Source organism: Erpetoichthys calabaricus, chromosome 12 (assembly GCF_900747795.2).
Source record: "Erpetoichthys calabaricus chromosome 12, fErpCal1.3, whole genome shotgun sequence".
In the NCBI taxonomy this organism is placed as follows: Eukaryota; Metazoa; Chordata; class Cladistia; order Polypteriformes; family Polypteridae; genus Erpetoichthys; species Erpetoichthys calabaricus.
This window is the reverse complement of record NC_041405.2, coordinates 134,032,003-134,049,948: the sequence shown is the minus strand read 5'-3', so window position 1 is coordinate 134,049,948 and position 17,946 is coordinate 134,032,003. Positions and strand designations below refer to the sequence as shown.

At 39.4% G+C, this 17,946-nt stretch overlaps 1 protein-coding gene across 2 annotated transcripts in view; it reads left to right on the top strand.

Annotated features, from left to right (window-relative positions):
• tjp3 (tight junction protein 3) overlaps positions 1-17,946 on the top strand; it is a 75,122-nt gene that overhangs the window by 15,583 nt on the left and 41,593 nt on the right. The window contains exons 1-4 of one of the 2 annotated variants that reach the window (XM_028816280.2): positions 9,678-9,882; positions 12,275-12,331; positions 12,928-13,052; positions 14,351-14,453. In XM_028816280.2, coding sequence (XP_028672113.2) covers positions 9,859-9,882; positions 12,275-12,331; positions 12,928-13,052; positions 14,351-14,453 — 309 coding nt within the window. In that variant the 5' untranslated portion in view covers positions 9,678-9,858. Of the gene's footprint in view, positions 1-9,677; positions 9,883-12,274; positions 12,332-12,927; positions 13,053-14,350; positions 14,454-17,946 lie in introns of those variants that run through there. The other variant, XM_028816281.2, reaches the window with a different exon arrangement.

Genomic DNA, 17,946 nt, shown 5'->3' with positions numbered 1-17,946 from the left:
GTATGTCTGTTCAGTGTTTAACCATTAGTTGGTTGGACTGGTATAGACTGGGTCAAGGGTCAATGCTGTTTTGTCAAGCTACCAGGTCTGAATATTCACATTAGTGACTAATCCTCTCTCAATTTAAAAAAAATGTGCAGCTGCCTAGCCTAATCTTATAAACCGGGTTGTTGGCCACTAATATGTGAATTTTATATTATGTGAATTTCCACTTGGGATTAATTATCTATCATAAAAAAAAAAAAGTGCAGTAACGAAACCCTCAATGAAAAGTTGGAGAAGGGCTAGACTATTTTCGAAGGCCTAGGTGAAGGTGTAAATGGTAGCCCTCCATCCCCTTTGCTTTGAGTGGAATCCTCACTGCTAGACCTGTATATTGAAACCTGTAGATGGGAAAGAGGAGCCAGGACTGGGGACAGCAACGTATGGAGGTTTTTGGTTACAAAACAGTGAATTTACAGTTTTAATTACAACAACTACTTACAGCAATGTCTGTTTACAAGACTGTCTCAGAAAAATGCACTGTTGCAGGGTGCCAGTTCAGAAAAAAAAGCAGGACCTGTGCTGTATTAGCATTCTTATTTGTTGTATTTTAATGTTTTTCTAAAGAAACAAAAGCAGTAATCTTTCACGTAATTGTAGTATCATTTAAACTACACTTATAGGCCCTATAGTTCTCAATTTAAACCTCCACCCAAACATGTACCTTACAAAGATGGTGACAATCTAGTTCCATTCTTACCAATCCAGTTCTGTAACGTATACATGTCAATTTACTTTATTCATTTAAATGACAAGTCTAATATGATGACAAAGTGAACCTTAAATATGATTATCTTTAAATAGGAATCTTGACCCACAATTCCTCTCTTCTGTATCCTTGTTTGTGCAAATAATGCAATATATCCAATCAACGTACGGCCTCGGAGTTTCTTTCCAGAGAGAGGTTACTATGGAGAATTTGGTTTAGCATGCCAAAAGCAAATTTCATAGATGGTGGTGAAGAACCGAAAATATATTTGTCAAGTTTTAACACAAGTTTTAATGTACTGTAAGTCTATTTGGGAGACGATTATATTTAAATCTGCCATTAGAAACGTGTTCAATAGCTGCAATCCTGTTTCCATTTTGACCATTTCATTTTATTTTGCCATGTCTGTGTCTTCTATGCTATAGTTTGAGGATTAATATTATCATTATTGTAGTTAATTTTATTTTTGGATTGTGTAGGTCGTTGGATGTTAAGACCAAACATTGCTAATATGCACAAATAACATCTCTTACATATATTTCTCTTCTGGTTCGTCCTGTTTTCACTTCAAAACCGGTCCCGCCCACGTGCAGCCAACACATCATTTCTCGATTCCTATTCGTCCTCTTCCAAACCATTACCCACGCTGCCTGTGGCTCTTCTTCAAAACTGGTCCCGCCCACACGCAGCCGACATGGCTTTTCTCGATTCCTATTCGTCGTCCTCCTCAAAACCCTTCCCCACATTCTTCCAGTGTGATTCCTGCAACAAAACTTTTCAAACGCTAACCTCGCTTGCTAAACTCAAGAAAAGGCGTTTTTCCCAACATCTTTGAGTGCCAGAAATGCAATAAGAAGTTCACTACACAGGATTGTCTGACTAAACACAACAAAACTCATTCACAACTTTTGCAATGCGACATCTGCAAAGCAACGTTTCCAAACCAACGCAGTCTCGGCAGACATACACACAATCCTCTTCCCATTACCACAGGTGGTACTTCACCTAAATTCCTGTCTTCCCATCCAAGAGTACAACATTGGGACTCCAGACCAGCAGTGCAAACACTGTCATTCACTATACTGGCCTGCTTAGCGTAATACATCCAACAAGTACACGAGGTGCTGCCACAATGGTATAGTAGCTTTACCACCGTTGCGGGAGTCACCTGTGTCTTTACAACAGCTTCTTACACAGCAAACATCAGAAGCTAAAAATTATCGTGAACACATTTGAGAATACAACTCTTCTCTAGCATTTGCTTCCATTGGTGCACAGATAACTCAACCTCCTGGCCACGGACCATACTGTTTTAAAATACACGGGCAAATTTATCGCCAAATCTCTCCACTAATCGTTAACACTTCTACCTCTCCAGGATATGGACAGTTGTATGTTTTTGACACAGCGCAAGCTACTAAAGTACACTTACAAAATAAAGCAAACTCTGCATGCAGCGAAAATTTACTTCTGCTTCTAGATTCCATGCTCAGAATCATCAACCCCTTCGCTAAATCATACAATCACATGCATGAAATCGCTCAGTCCAATCCAACAGCATCTGTACGAATGGTTTTCAAGGAAAACCCTAGGCAGGATTTATGACAATACAATGCCCCGACATGTCACACCGATGTTGCAGCGATTTTCGTTGGAGAAGATGGCGAACCACCTGCCGAAAGGGACATTTGCATCTATCCCTTAGGCAACTCCTGTAAACAGATTTCCATGTTCAATATGAATTGTGATCCTTTGGTTTACCCACTTTTATTCCCTTACGGATATATTGGCTAGCACAAAGATTTACAACGTTTCCGATAAAAGAACCGCCAAGCGAATAAGGCTTACTCAATGCCAATTTTACGCATACAGATTAGCAATGAGGAATATATTTAGTATTTTGCACTCCAGCAGCAAACTATTCCAACAGTACATCGTAGATGTGTTTGTTAAAACAGAGGGTGCGCGTCTCAACTATCTCAGATTACATCAACAAGATCTGCGCGTGGAACAATACAAAGGACTATCAGACGCACTGCAAGCAAACGCTGAAAATAACGTATGTGTAGGCAAAATGATCATATTACCGTCCACATTTCCAGGAAGTTCAAGATACATGCAACAAAACTATCAGGATGCCATGGCCATAGTACATAAATTCGGAAAGCCCGATTTATTTATCACTTTCACATGTAATCCTGCTTGGCCGGAAATTCTACATGCACTGTCGGATACCCAAAGACCAGAGCACAGACCTGATATTGTAGTATGAGTAGATCTTTCGACTCATTATCTGTCATCTCCACCAAAACACCTATTCACAACTGTGTCTTTCAAGAAGTATTTATTTCTCCTTGATTTCTGAATTCCTTTCTCACCATTTTCTGTTCCTATTCTTACACTGCCGTATGCTACGGCGGGCTTCGGCTAGTAAAATAATATAATCCGATAGTCGTACGGAGTCCAAAAGTGTGTAATTTTGTATTGCTCTTAAAATGCTGCCCTTTTAAATTGTGCCCCTAGGTGACCAACTAGTTTACCTAAATAGTAGAGCCACCCCTAGTGGTCACAAAAAAAAGAAAAACACATTAATGTGTACCTATTTAGTCTACTTTATAAATTTTCTATTCATTAGCTGTGCTTCCTCACACTTCCAGGGTTTGCACCCTAGCTTGGATGATTTAACTTTTCATCTTCTCTTTGTGTCATGGTGAGGTCATTGTCCACCAGTGCTTACTTTTCATCCCTCATTCCAAAGATCTCCATTTTAGGTTAACTGATGAGTTTAAATAGCATGGTGTGTTTGACTGTGCCATGAAGATCTTATCTTGGGCTGGTTCAAGCCTCCTGTTGTCGGGATAGACTCCGCCTCAAGCCTGGTAATCCTTCATTGGTATTGCCCTGTTCAAAAAGGGTTAATGAAGTAAAATGTTGTACGAATTCCTTTTTAAACTAGTTAAAACAATAAAAAGGGGAATGCCAATGATTTCCCAGCTTTTACATGCAGTATTTTCCTGGCATCATGGCATGTTCCATTGTTAGTTTGGAAACACAATATAAGTGTGTAGCCATGTGCATCACTGAATAAGTGACTATAGCAGTGATCATATCAGTCCAGATTATGAGCATATCCAGCATGTGCACACCTGCCAGCTCAAGTCTTTTGTGTCAAGCTATGGAGACTGAAATGAGGCTGGCAACTTTACAGGCAGTCTGTGCAAGCTAAGGTTGTGCCCACTCTTCTTAATTGCCTCAAAGTAGAAGGTGAAATAAGCATAAAACTGACTCCCTTTGCAAAAGACAAACTAAGCATTGGTTGTGAGTGCAAATGGGCGTGCTGCCGCTGAGGAATGTGCAGATGTAGGAGGTGAATACTCATTGGTTTGCGTTTTCCTGCTTTACTGGTTCTGCGGCTGAGACAAGTTTCTGCCTGTCTGGTTTGACTTCGAGGATGGTTTCAGAGTGAGACATGCAGCTGCAGTCTGTACTCAGTGATGGTGGGGTGTTTCTAGTAGGCCCTGGCATACATTGTGTATAGAAAAGAATGCCTCCCCCCATCAAAATATTCACATTTTGTTGCTTTGTAGCCTGAAATGAAGATGCACACACACACACACACACACACACATTTTTCCAGCTCTATTTACTCAATGCAACAACAACAATATTTATTTATATAGCACATTTTCATACAAATGATGTAGCTCAAAGTGCTTTACAGGATGAAGAAAGAGAAAAAAGACAAAATCTAAAAAAAAAATTAGGCAATGCTAGTTAACATAGAATAAAGGTAAGGTCCGATGGCCAGGGAGGAGGAGGGAAAAAAAAAACTCCAGACAGCTGGAGAGAGAAAAAAAACAAAATCTGCAGGGGTTCCAAGGCCATTAGACCACCCAGCCCTCTCTAGGCATTCTACCCAACATAAATAATCTCAATCAGTCCTCATGGTTTTCAGGCTTCACATGGAAGAATTTGATGATGATGGTCATGTGGACCCCTGGCCTTCAATCCATCAATGTAGGGACTGCACATGCTTTGATTGGGTGGCAGAAAACAGAAAAAGAACAGCAGAGAAAATAGGGGTTAGTACAGTTAATATGGATTTCGGAGCCACCATGAATGATAATTAAATGCATATTTAAAATAATGGATTTTTAGCAGTTTTTTAAAATGATCCACCGTATTAGCCTGGTGAGTTTCTATTGGTAAGCTATTCCAGATTTTAGGTGCATAACAGAAGGCCGCCTCACAACTTCTTTTAAGTTTATCTCTTGGAATTATGAGCAGACACTCATTTGATGATCTAAGGTTATGATTTGGAGTGTAAGGTGAAAGGCATTCTGAAATATAGGATGGAGCGAGATTATTTAACGCTTTGTAAATCGTAAGCGGTATTTTAAAGTCAACTCTAAATGGCACGGATAGCCAATGTAGTGACATCAAAACTGGAGAGATGTGCTTGGATTTTCTTTTCCTAGTTAAGATTCTAGCAGCTGCATTCTGCACTGGTTGCAATCGATTTGATGTCTTTTTTGGGTAGTCCTGAGAGGAGTGCATTAGAGATATCTAGCCGACTGAAAACAAAAGCATGAACTAATTTCTCAGCATCTTGCAAAGAAATAAGAGATCTAACTTTTGCTATATTTATTAAGTGAGAAAATTCTGTCCTACTAATCTGATTAATATGTGATTTAAAATTTAGGTCAGAGTCAATAATTACCCCAAAATTCTTTACCTCTGTCTTTTAATCCTAATGCATCAAGTTTATTTCTAATACCCTTATTATATCCATTTTTGCCAATCACTTAAATTTCTGTTTTCTCCTTATTTAGTTTGAGAAAATTACTCATCCATTCAGAAACACAAGTAAGACATTGGGTCAGTGAACCAAGAGAGTCGGGATCATCAGGTGCTATTGATAAATACAGTTGTGTGTCATCCACATAGCTGTGGTAGCTCACGTTATGCCTTGAGATAATCTGACCTAACGAAAGCATGGAGATCGTAAAGAGCAGCGGATCCAGGATAGATCATTGTTGAACACTATAAAATATCATGTGTCTTTTGAAGTATAATTACCACAACTAACAAAGAATTTTCTACCTGCCAGGTAAGACTCTGACCAATTTAAGACCCTGCCAGAGAGGCCCACCCATTGACTAAGGTTATTTCTAAGAATATTGTGATCAAAGGTATCAAATGCAGCACTCAGATCTAAAAGGATGAGAACAGATACACAACCTCTGCCTGCATTTACCCACAAGTCATTTACTACTTTAGCTAGTGCAGTTTCTGTACTGTGATTTGTTCTAAAACCTGACTGAAACTTGTCAAAAACAGAATGTTTATTCAAGTGATTATTTAGCTACATAATGACTGTCTTTTCTAGGATTTTACTTAAGAAAGGCAGGTTAGAAATGAGTCTAAAATTTTCAAAAGCAGAGGAGTCGATTATTTTTCTTAAGTAGGGGTTAAACTACAGAAGTCTTAAGACAGTCTGGGAAGACCCCCGTATGTAATGATGAGTTTACTATGTCAAGAATACTATCAATTAGCATGCCAGATACTTGTTGGTATTGGGTCAAGGACGCAGGTCGAGAGTCTCAGTTAAGAAATTATTTTATATAAATCAGGTAAATCTATCCTGGTGAAAGAATTTAATTTGTTTAAAATGGAGTACCGGGGTTTAAGAGGATCAGTATTGAGGAGATGTACTATATTATTTCTAATATCATTAATTTTGTGATTTAAAAAATATAGCAAAAGCCTCAAGTTTCACTGGAAGTTTTTTGGAGGCATTCCATTTAGTGACCTGGGTTTAGCAGACGATCAATTGTAGAGAATAAAACTCTGGGATTACTAGCATTATTTATAATTTTAGAGAAATAGCACCGCCTCTCAAGATGGACTATGTTGTTGTTTTCTGTTATGCAGCTTATAAACACCCAAGTGAAAGATATAATAGCAAGAGAGTTCAGAGAAAAAAAAAAAAAAAAACGAAATGTTGAGATGGTTAAAGGATCACCAAAAATGTCAGTACTTTGTGGCATCACCTTTTGCTTTAATTCCATCCACGAGTCTGTTTGGATACTTCTCTACCAACTTTGCACATCTAGACTGTGCAATATTTGCTCACTCTACAGAACTGTTAAAGCTGCGTCGTCAAAATGGATGGTGACCATTGGTGGACTGCAATCTTCAAGTCATTCCACAGATTTTTCAATAGGGTTTAAGTCTGGGCTCTGAATAGACCATGCAAGGACATTAAAATTTTCTCCTTCCGCCCCTGTGTGATTAACTTTGCTGTGTGCTTCGGGTCATTATGTTGGAAGGTGAACCTTCTTCCCATTGACAACTTTCTGGTAGAGGACAGCAGGTTTTCCTCAAGAATTTGACTGTGTTTTGCCCCAACCATTTTTCCTTCCATCTTGATGAGTGCCCCAGTTCCTGCTGTAGAGAACCAAGCCCCTCTCCCCCCCCCCCCCCCCCCCCCCCCAACAACATGATGCTACCATCTACATGCTTTACTGTTGGTATGGTGTTCTTTGAATGGTAAGCTGTATTGGGTTTTGTGCCAGATAAACCGTTTGGCGTTGAGGCCAGATGGTTTGATTTTGGTCTCTTCTGACCATAACACCTTTTTCCATTTGGCCTCAGAATCTTCAAGGTGCATTTTTTTTGCAAAGCTCAATCGAGAATTAATGTAGCCTCTCTTGAGGAGTGGCTTTTTTCTTACAATCCTCTCGTAATTTCCACTTTTGAGGAATGCTGGTGATATTCTTCTCATTTGCACACAATGACCACTCTTTGCCAAAAAATTCCTGAAACTGCTTCTAAGTTGCCATTGGTCTCTTGGTAGCCTCTCTGACCAGTTTCCTCCTCGTTCTTCCATCCAGTTTGGAGGGACAGCCTGATCCTGGAAGTGTCCTAGTAGTATGAAACACTTTCCACTTCTTAATTATGGACAGTACTGTGCTCCTAGGGATTGATAAAGCCTTTGAAATCTTTTTGTATCCATCTCCTAATATTGCCTTGCCGCCTGTAGTTGATTGTTTTATTTCAGTTGCACTTCCAAGCACCAGAATGCTTCAGGAATAGCTAAATAAATCCGAATGATTACAATCGATCACAGCTGGAAGCCAATTAGCTTGGCATGCAGTGGAGAAGGTGATTAGTTTACAAGTATTTTAGGGACAGAGGGTATGATAATCCTTTCACCATCTCGGTGATTCTGTTTTATTTATTTTATTTCTATTATATCTTTCACTTGACTGTTATAAGTTGTATTGAGTACATACAAATGGAGAAATATATTTTTTTCATGTGTGTCTTCATTTCCGGCTGCAAGGCAACAAAATGTGAATATTTTGAAGGGGACGTTTCTTTTCTATACACACAGTAGCAGTGAGCTACTTAGCCTAACTCTTCTAAACTGGTGTCAGAAATGGTACAAAAGCCAAAAATTAAAATATTTAAAAAATACATGAATACACACGCCTAAGTACAGCAGCCTAATGCATCACATTAATCAAAATGAAAGCTGCCTCATCCAGTACATTAGGTTCACTATACTGCTATGAATAGTCAGAAATCAAAAATAAAGCATCAAATTAGAACATTGTTAGAGCAGGCACAAAATCAAAACAAATGGAGAAAATGTCAGAAACTGATCATTAAAGCCCAAAATGCAATAGCAACAAAAACATCCCAATGCTGATATTCTCCTTGGAACACCTTTCAGTGTCCTTTATTCTAAAGAGAGTCCTAGGATATCAAGGCAATCCAGTACTTGCATACAGTGCAAGACACTACCTTGGAGGTTATAAAATATTTGTTTATTTTATTTATATTTATTGTATGTAAATATATTGTCTGACATTTTATAACCACAATCCTTTGGGCATGCCAGCCTTAATTGTACTACATGAAGGGGCTACCCCAGTCTTTAAATAGGATGTGAGATATTGAGGTAGACCTAGAATCCTATGATGCTGGTAGGCTGTGCCCATGTAGAATGCTCTGTAATGGCAGCTTGTAGTAATTTGTTACACCAGTTTGACTGTGAGACTTGCAGGAAAAAGGCAAAGGTGGGTAAAATGCAGGTGCCAGCTGCCATTCTCAGAGACCAATGTGTCCGCAGCAGCGACTTTGCATGTAAGGAAGGCTGCACTGCTCTCATTTTGTTTTGCCCATAAGTACTAGGGTGTTGTACCGTGTTAGCCATTATGAATGTAGACAAAAGCCATGCAAAATGACACCTTTTATTGGATAACTAAAAAGATTACAATATGCAAGCTTTCGAGGCAACTCAGGCCCCTTCTTCAGGCAATATGTAATGATTACATCTTGCCTGAAGAAGGGGCCTGAGTTGCCTCGAAAGCTTGCATATTGTAATCTTTTTAGTTAGCCAATAAAAGGTGTCATTTTGCTTGGCTTTTCTCTTTTGCCCATAATTAATTTTTCCAGAAGTGGAAGACAGTTGAAGGAAAGCATGTCACTAGACGGTGATGAGGTGTTAGAAGGGAGTAAGGTACAGAATAAGGAGGGTGTAGGTGTGTTTTAAATGTGTCAACGCTGACTAGGCCTTTTCGCGCCAAACACATTTGTCTATGGGCGAGAGTTCAGGGAAGCAAACCTCCTATGCAATTTCTTTATTAATTTTTTTTTTTTTTGTTGCCTCGCCTTGTACTCTCCTCCCCACTCTCACGATCTCCCAGACCCACCCTCCTTCCTGCTAGCCCCAGGTAACAAGTCAAACAGACCCCTGTTTGTGTGTTGGGTGCCGCCTCTACCTGCCTGCTGTCTTAGCTCCACCTTCTTAAGGTCGTATGCACACAGCCCTGGTGCGTCAGCACCTCTTTAAGAAGGAAGTGGATGGCAGCCTGCAGGTGTGGCTGATTGGTGTGGTGGTGGTGGTGTTTTTTTTTTTTTAATTCCCATCTCTCCTCGGACTTTGTTGCTTATACCCTGGCAGTGCTGCATCTGCAGTCATGTTGTCAAAACAAAGAAGAATTTCGAGCTGAACAGCAGGCCTACAAAGTTCACCTGAAGTGAAGCTGCTGGCTTCTGTCTTTCTCTTGTGCTTCTGTCAATGAACTTGCTGTCAGATGGCTGTGAGATTCGACAAGCAGGCAAGTGAAATGTCGTGGGGATTACAGAGCTGGGACTTTTCACTTTAGAGTAGCTAAGCAGGACACTCCAGTCTTTAAATGTAACTGAATAATCAAGTTATTAATGGCTGATAACCATTAGATGGGGACTGGCTATGGGGGGGGGAGGGTGTTGTCTCCTGTTACCTATGGTCCAACTACCTCATAAACATTGAGGGTAAATGGGCAGTTTGAGGAGGAGAGGGCTTAATTCCATGTGATGTGGTCATATTTCATATTGTAACCGATGCTGCGCCCACCCTTAACATCTTCCAAAACCCATACCCCTTATGGGATAGAATGCTGTCCCTTATGCTGACTACATCACTGCAGGGTGAAAACATATCTGGACTTCTATAGCCTAAATGGTGACCGTTGCTGTTATCAGTGGTGGCATTATTGCACCATATGAAGTGTACCTGCTCAACACATTTACAGTTTGATGGCCACTTCAGCAGGAGGAAGCAGTTGGATATAAAGGGCAGCACTCATGGGGAGTTCAACCATCGTCAGATGTTTGTCATGTTCTGGGAGAGTCATCAACGTTTATGTGTATCAATGTACAGTGTCCAGGGATGACAAGCTGGCAAAGGGCTGATGAAATTGGTGTAGACAGAATTGGATTATATTTTGGCCTACTGATTTCAGATTATCTGTTAACTTTAGTTTCTCAACAGAATTAAACAGGTTGATAAATATTTGTGTATTTTTTGTACATATAACATGGTGTTTTATTCATATGCAATCTATTTTTGTATACTCTGTGTGTGTGTGTGTGTGTGTATGTATAATACATACTGTATATATAATGTGTGTGTGTATATGTGTATATATTTATTTATATATATATATATATATATAATATATATATATATATATATAATGTGTTTATAAAAATTGTAAATGTATAAAATCCTCAGGGCTTGTTAATGAAGTAAGCTGTATAAACAATTCTGCAAAAAGCCATATTTACACTGTAGGCAAAGTGCTGTCTAAATGTAAATTGATCGGAGTGCCATTTTCTTTGATCTTAGTTTAATATATTGAGGGACAGATACAAATGATTTGACAGACGGCTTGAGGAGACATGACTGTACTTTTGATATATTGGGCAGCATGATAAGATAAGCAGTCTGATGCAAGCAGCAGTATGTGAGATGATAGGTAGGTTTGATGCATTGGGGCATTGTGATATGGTGGGCAGTTTTATTGTTGATGGTCAATTTGATACAGTGGGCATGTTTGAAAGAAGTGGTTTTGATGAAGCAGTCTGATATGATGAGATTTTTGTGGTGGCTATTTGATATGATGACTGGATTTTGACCAAGGCACAGTATGGGCTGCTTTAGTGATGAACATCAATTTTATATAATGGTCAAGTTTGTCAGATGAGCAGTGTGATAAGAAGCTTTATTGGAAGAAGTTTGGTTGTTTCGGTGAGTGGGCTGTTTAATGTTGGTGAAGTAGCAGTGTGATATGATGGACAGTTGTGTACTGTAGAGAGTTTGTTATGACACGCAGCTGTTTTGGTGAGAAGAAATTCAATGTGATGGTCAGTTTTGATGGAGCAGCTGCTGGAAATGATGGGCAGTTGTTGGGTGATATGACGGCAGCTGTTTTGGACAGGGGAGATTTGATATGGTAGGCAGTTTTGACATAGAATTGGTTTTGATGAGGATGGTTTGGTTTTTGGTGGGCTGCATTATGACAGGTGGGTACTGTGGCATAGTGGTTAATGCACTTGACTTTAATTCCCACGCTTGCCAGATCAGTTCCTATATTTGTGATTCCATGTAGGTCACTTAACCTACCAGTGGTCCAGAAGTATCTTTTATCTTGCAGTTTAAACAGTTTACAGTTTAAATGTAGGGTTACTTTTATTTGCCTAACTACTGGACAAGAGATTGTAAATATTATTTGAGCATTAGTTTTTTTTTTTTTTATTATGGAGAACTGTTGAATAATATGCATAATATGCATAATATGCATGACCTGGTGTTGGTATTTGACAGTTCAGCGTGTGATGTTTAGGAGGCCAGTCCATGTATGCTGGCAACCTCACAAACATAGGCAAGGATCACATGGCTGACAAAGGCTGGCATATCTGCAGTAGCCAACTCAAGCTCTCCCCCACATTGCCCAATCTTTGCATGTCTATTCCCATCAAGAGAGTCGCATAGACACCCTAACAAATGGTAGCACAGATACCCTCTACCATTAGTAAAGTGAGTTTTGGGACTTCAGTATCCTATGTGGGTTAATGCAAGTCATGTCTGCTCTGGGATTGAGCTCCTTTCACCAGTTTAATGGATGTACAACCCAATTTGACTTCAGGGGTACAAACTGATGTTTATAACGCTTTCTTTCCCTTCAGATTTCAAACATGGAAGAAATGACAATATGGGAGCAGTATACCATAACCCTGAACAAGGTTTGTATGGGACTCCAACTCCTTTTCAGTGTGACTGATTCTATACATTTTTCTTTTTATGTTCCTCCATATTTCTTCTTCCTTGCTGGCACCTGGGCTCTTCCTGCTGTTGCTCCACTTAGCGCATCCTGTTTCATTTTGTTTGTTTTCTTCTTCCCCTAAACTCTCTGCTAAATTTCTAGCTTTGGTCTCATCATCCAGCTCGTTTATTACCCCTTCAGTAGTAATCTTGTCCATTCTTTGACATTTTCTCCCCCATTACTAAGGATCTGAAGCCGCCTCCTTGTCCCCCTCCTTTCTTTTTACAATTTCTCTTTCCAGATCCTCTTTCATTTCATGCACACCTTTTATTCTAATCGTTTTTGAAGTCTTTTCCTGCTCTTCTAGGTTATCCCTTTTTTCCCAGTGTCCATAGTCCTTCCTATAACATTCCAAGACTACTTCTGGACACTACCCTCTATTGTGTGAATTTTTAAGTTCTTCTCTCCCTTTCTCTATGGTGCCAAAGCCTTTGCCTAAGTGTTACTTAATTTTAATTCATTCTGCTAATATTAAACTGATTATTTAAATAGTAAACCCAAGGTACATCTTCCTAGGACTCCAAGCTAGGATTTGGGATTGCCATCTCTGGAGGCCGCGATAAGCCTGGAGCGTTGGCTGGAGATGCAGCAGTGGTCATCTCTGATGTGGTCCGAGGAGGTCCAGCTGCCGGAAGGCTGCAGTGAGTCCCCATTTTGTTTTGAAAGAAAAAAAGGTCTTACCTTCTGTTGGTCTATGCCCTAAGTCTGTGATCCCTGCAAAGTTTCTGTTCTGTTGTCCTATGCCAAGATCCTCAGATTTTTGTCTTATTACCCTGAGGTGGGTCTGTCAAGTTCTTCTTTTGGTTTGGTTCCTTTAGTGCTCATTTTCTTTTTGTTCTGCACCCAACTCATGCAGATTTTATTTTTCTGTTGGTCCCATGCTGACCTCCTCTAGCTTTCCTAGTGGTTTTCCTCTTTTGCTATTTGATTTAATTTGGCTCCACCAGTAATTTTTCTCATCCTGCCTTGTGCTGAGCTCCTTTATTGGTTTTATTGGTTCATCTGTCGTTTCTTCTTTCCATGTCCACAACTTTTAGCAATGTTTTTACTTTCTGGTATATAAAGTATAGGGAAAGTATTATAATTGTCCAGAAATTCGATGTTGAGATTTTGATGAATCTCAACATTTTGGACCTCCCTGACTTTCTCGTATAGGGAGAATATTGGAATCCTCCAAAAATTCCATTTTGAGATTTTGATGAATCCTGACGTTTTAGACCTCCCCAAGTCTGAAAATGCCATTTTTGGAATTATTTCTGTGTGTGTGTGTAGTACTAGGGTGTTGTGTGTGTAAACACAATAACTTGAGGACTCTTTCACTTAGGTCAACCAAATTTTGCATACAAGTATAAGGCATAAAACATAAATTTCTATCAACTTTTCCACTAACCGGAAGTGGTACTTTATGTTTGTTTTATCTGGGTCTTTTTCAAAGGTTTCAGTAGATGTTCTCAGTGTGACCCGCGTCCTGTGTTGGCTCTCTTACTGGTTCAGCTCCTATAGTGATTGTTCTCTATTTGCCTCATGTCCATCTCACCTATTCTGATTTTCTTCTGGCCCTGTGGTAAGCTCCTCCATCAGCATGTTCTCAGTCACTTCTAGGTCTTTCTCTTTCTCAGCTCCTCTAGTGTTCCTTTACCATTTTCCATGAGCCCTAATCATTCTAGCATGTCCCCACCCTGTCCCTTTAATTGTCTTGTGCTGACCTTGTCTAACTCTTTTTAGTTCAGTTCCTCCAATTCTTTGTTTTTTTTTTTTCCCTTTCATCATTCCTCTAATTATTTGTCTCGCCCATCTATATCTTCAGCAGATGTTGGGTGATACCTGGAGCTAGCAGTACATAACTTGAGCCAGCTGATTTAGGGTGTGAATTACAAAGCAGTAGGTGCTCAGAGATCAATAAAACTAATTCATTTCTATAATCCACCTTGCCCTGCAGGACTCGAGACCGCATTGTCATGGTAAATGGAGTCTCCATGGAAAATGCAACGTCCACATATGCCATCCAGCATTTGAGGAGCTGTGGGAAAACTGCCAATATTGTAAGTACCATCTGCTCACATTTCTGTCATTTCTGTATCTCCTGTCATGATGCCACATTGGCAGCTGGCACTGCTGACTTTTGAGGAGAGACCAAGTGGACAGTGGAGGTTTCCCAACATAATAGAGTACAGCAATCAATTATGTAAGTCTGTTTAGAATGATCTAGGAAGCCTGGAAAAAACTGGGAAGTGGCAAGGATCTTCCAGCATTGGTGGGACAGGCTGATATTCCTTCATTTAAGTGCATGAGAACATCATGAGTCCTGTAGCCATGCCTGTATTCCCATTAGTTCTGTTTAAATGGACTGAGTGGCGTCAAGGACAGTACAACAAGAAACTGAGTGAGTCCGACTGGATTTTTGCTTTTTATGTTTTAGTGCAAGTGCTCGTAACTACCGACCAGTTAGATCCAATCTGCAAGGCTCTGCTTTATGGACTGAGCTTGTTGGCTACTACTGTTTAAGCCTTTTGGCATGTTGCTATTGGTTATTACTGTGTGTCCTGACTCTGCAGGAAAGCAGGATAACAAATTTCTGAGTAAACCGGGAGAACTGAACAAAAGGCAACGCAAAAGAAAATAAAAATAAACCGTAGTGACCGTAATCCAAATGAGAAGCAAAATCAAAGTCAAAAAACGGGCAATGAGTTGAAAACCAGACAAAGCTATAAGATGAAATACACAATAAATCAAAAGGAAGCAAGGATTTATTCGCAGATCAGATAAGGCTCATGGGCAAGGCTGACCTTTTATGCCCGTTGCTGGCTAAGTTAAGGTCACAACTCTGGAGATTCCACTCCAAGAGATTAGGGTCATGACCCTGACAATAGTATACAATATGGCTTCTCTTAAAGGCAAAGCATCAATTTCCAGGTTAAATCATTCCATCACCCCCTGTCAAAGACGAATCCTCCGGACATGTCCATCCGATTTGTCAGGGAAACGAGTATGAAACTGAGTCAGAAGGCAAGGGTCGTGAAGGGCATTAAATCTGACCCATGATCGATCCTCTGGACCATACCCCTTCCAATGCACCAAACATTCAACTGTTGACCTTCGTCTTTGAGAATCCACCAAATATTGTACCTCATACACTTCTGTAGCCATCCACAGAAACTGGTTGTGGGGGTGAATGTGGGAAATAAATAGGGGCTGCTACAAGCTGGTCATAACCTGAAAACATGAAAGGTGGAGTGAATCTTAAAATGCACTAGTAGAGACAATATATAGGATGCCTGACCCACCTGGTATCTGATGATGTGTGGGCCAATAAACCTAGGCACTAATTTATGAGACGCTACTTTAAGCCGAATAGCTCTGGTTGCCAGTCACACTCTTTGACCTACTTTCAAAATTAGTGACTTTTCGCGTTTTTTTTTTTTTTTTGTCCACAAAGTGTTTCATAGTTAATCTAGCTTTCTTTAAATTTTTACAAACTATGTCCCATTTGGCAGGAAGGTTTTTGACATAATTCCTAACACACGGAACAACACACCAGAAGGATGGTGATTCAAACAACTGGAGGTTGAATCCATACTGCCACTCAAATTGAGACATCTTTAAAGATGACTGAAACAGAACAGGACATTCTTGGAAAATTCATCCATAGGCAACATATCAGCCCAATCGTCCTGTTTAGAATTTACTGCACAACGTAAATACTTCTCCAGATCCTGATTAATTCTTTCAATTTGCCCATTGGCTTCTAGATGATATCCAGATGTTAAAGATGTCTTACACCCAAACATTTCACAAAATGCTTTCCTAAACTTGGCAATAAGTTGTAGACCCCAGTCCGATAAAACAGAAGATAGGAACTCATGAAGGTACACTACTCATTGTAAAAAGACCTCTGCCAGTAATTTGACTGATGGAAGCCCCTTTAGAGGAGCAAAGTGAGCACATCTACTATAACTAGAATTGTGGTAGAGCCCTTAGAGGGAGGCAGATCTGTGACAATATCTTTAGGAATTATAAGATGTTCCTTGTACAGGGTTTGACTATACTTTACCACCCTTCCTACCCCGGAGACACCGCCCCTAGAAATGAGGGTCATGACCCTTGCAACAGTACACAATATGGCTTCTCTTAAAGGCAAAGTATCAATTTCCAGCCTAAATCATGACACTGTATCCATCACGTGCATCCTCTTAAAGGTTGCTGTGGGTGACAGATGTGTTCACTTTCTGTATACTTTTTTGCCAGTGGTCCTAAATGTTAGGAGTATGGTTTTGGATAGTTTTTGGCATGTTCCGTTGTAACCTCTTCTGCAGTTTTATATTGGGTCAGAGTAACATCCAGTTTTTGTAATGTCTCTTTTGCTCTCTTTTTTTTACAGCACTGTTTTTGTCTAAAATCATGTCCTCTTTCTGGAGGTTTCACATAAAGGACATAATGTCAACTTTCTTTCTTACTATAGTTATGTTATAGCTAACTAATTATAATTAGCTTTCACACAAGCACCGGCTCTGTCAGGCAGCATGTTATTGGCTGCAAGGAAAAGTAGCGGGTTCATGTTACTTTGAAAATGTGAAACACTGCTGGAAATACATTATACAGACGTCTAATTTGACATACCCTGTGAATATTTATAGTCGCGCATTCTAACATCCTCTGACAATGAGATCCGCAATTTCAGTCAAGTTTGACATCCCTTCTGACAAAAAGTTGTATAATTCCCATTTGTTTAATGCTGATTCTAATTTTGACTGATCCAAATTCTAGATCTTTCTAATTCTAATTCACTAGTCAGACTGGGAATTGGATATCTATGGAGATTTCAATTAGAGATGTATAAAATTTATTTTTGACTAATCAAGATTACAATTACAAGTATCTTTCAAATGTGTTGAAGTCTGTAGTACTAGGGTGTTGTACTATGTTAGCCATTATGATTGTGTTATTTTAATTTTTATTTTGTCTTTTTTTGTCTTCATCTTGTAAAGCACTTTGATCTACATTATTTGTATGAAAATGTGCTATATAAATGTTGTTGTAGTGAGAAGTCAAACCAATGACACCTTTTGGCTAACTAAAAAGATTACAGTATGCAAGCGTTCGAGGCAACTCAATCTTTTTAGTTTGCCAGTAAAAGGTTTAATTTTGCTTGACTTAGCTTAACTTCAACACATTTAATGAAATCTTAAAAGTAACTAACTTCTTAAAATATTACTGTAATCAAACTATCCACACAAGTAAATCAGTGTGTTTTTACATGTGCTTTAATAACCCAGTTATTCATAGAAACATATTTTCCAAAATGCCATATAAATCCTTATTCTGATTAGAGAAATCAGCTTATTGGCCAGGTTAACAGACGTAGATTTCTCCCTGAGTACCCTGACTATTTGGCCATGTAAACCCTTGACCTGGTTACAGTTGAGGATTTTGTTGTTGTTGCATGTCTGTCACATACTGTTCACCTGCACATGTTAACTTTGCACACACTTTCAGCAGCCACAGGTGGAAGCATCCACACAGATTAATTTCCTAAGG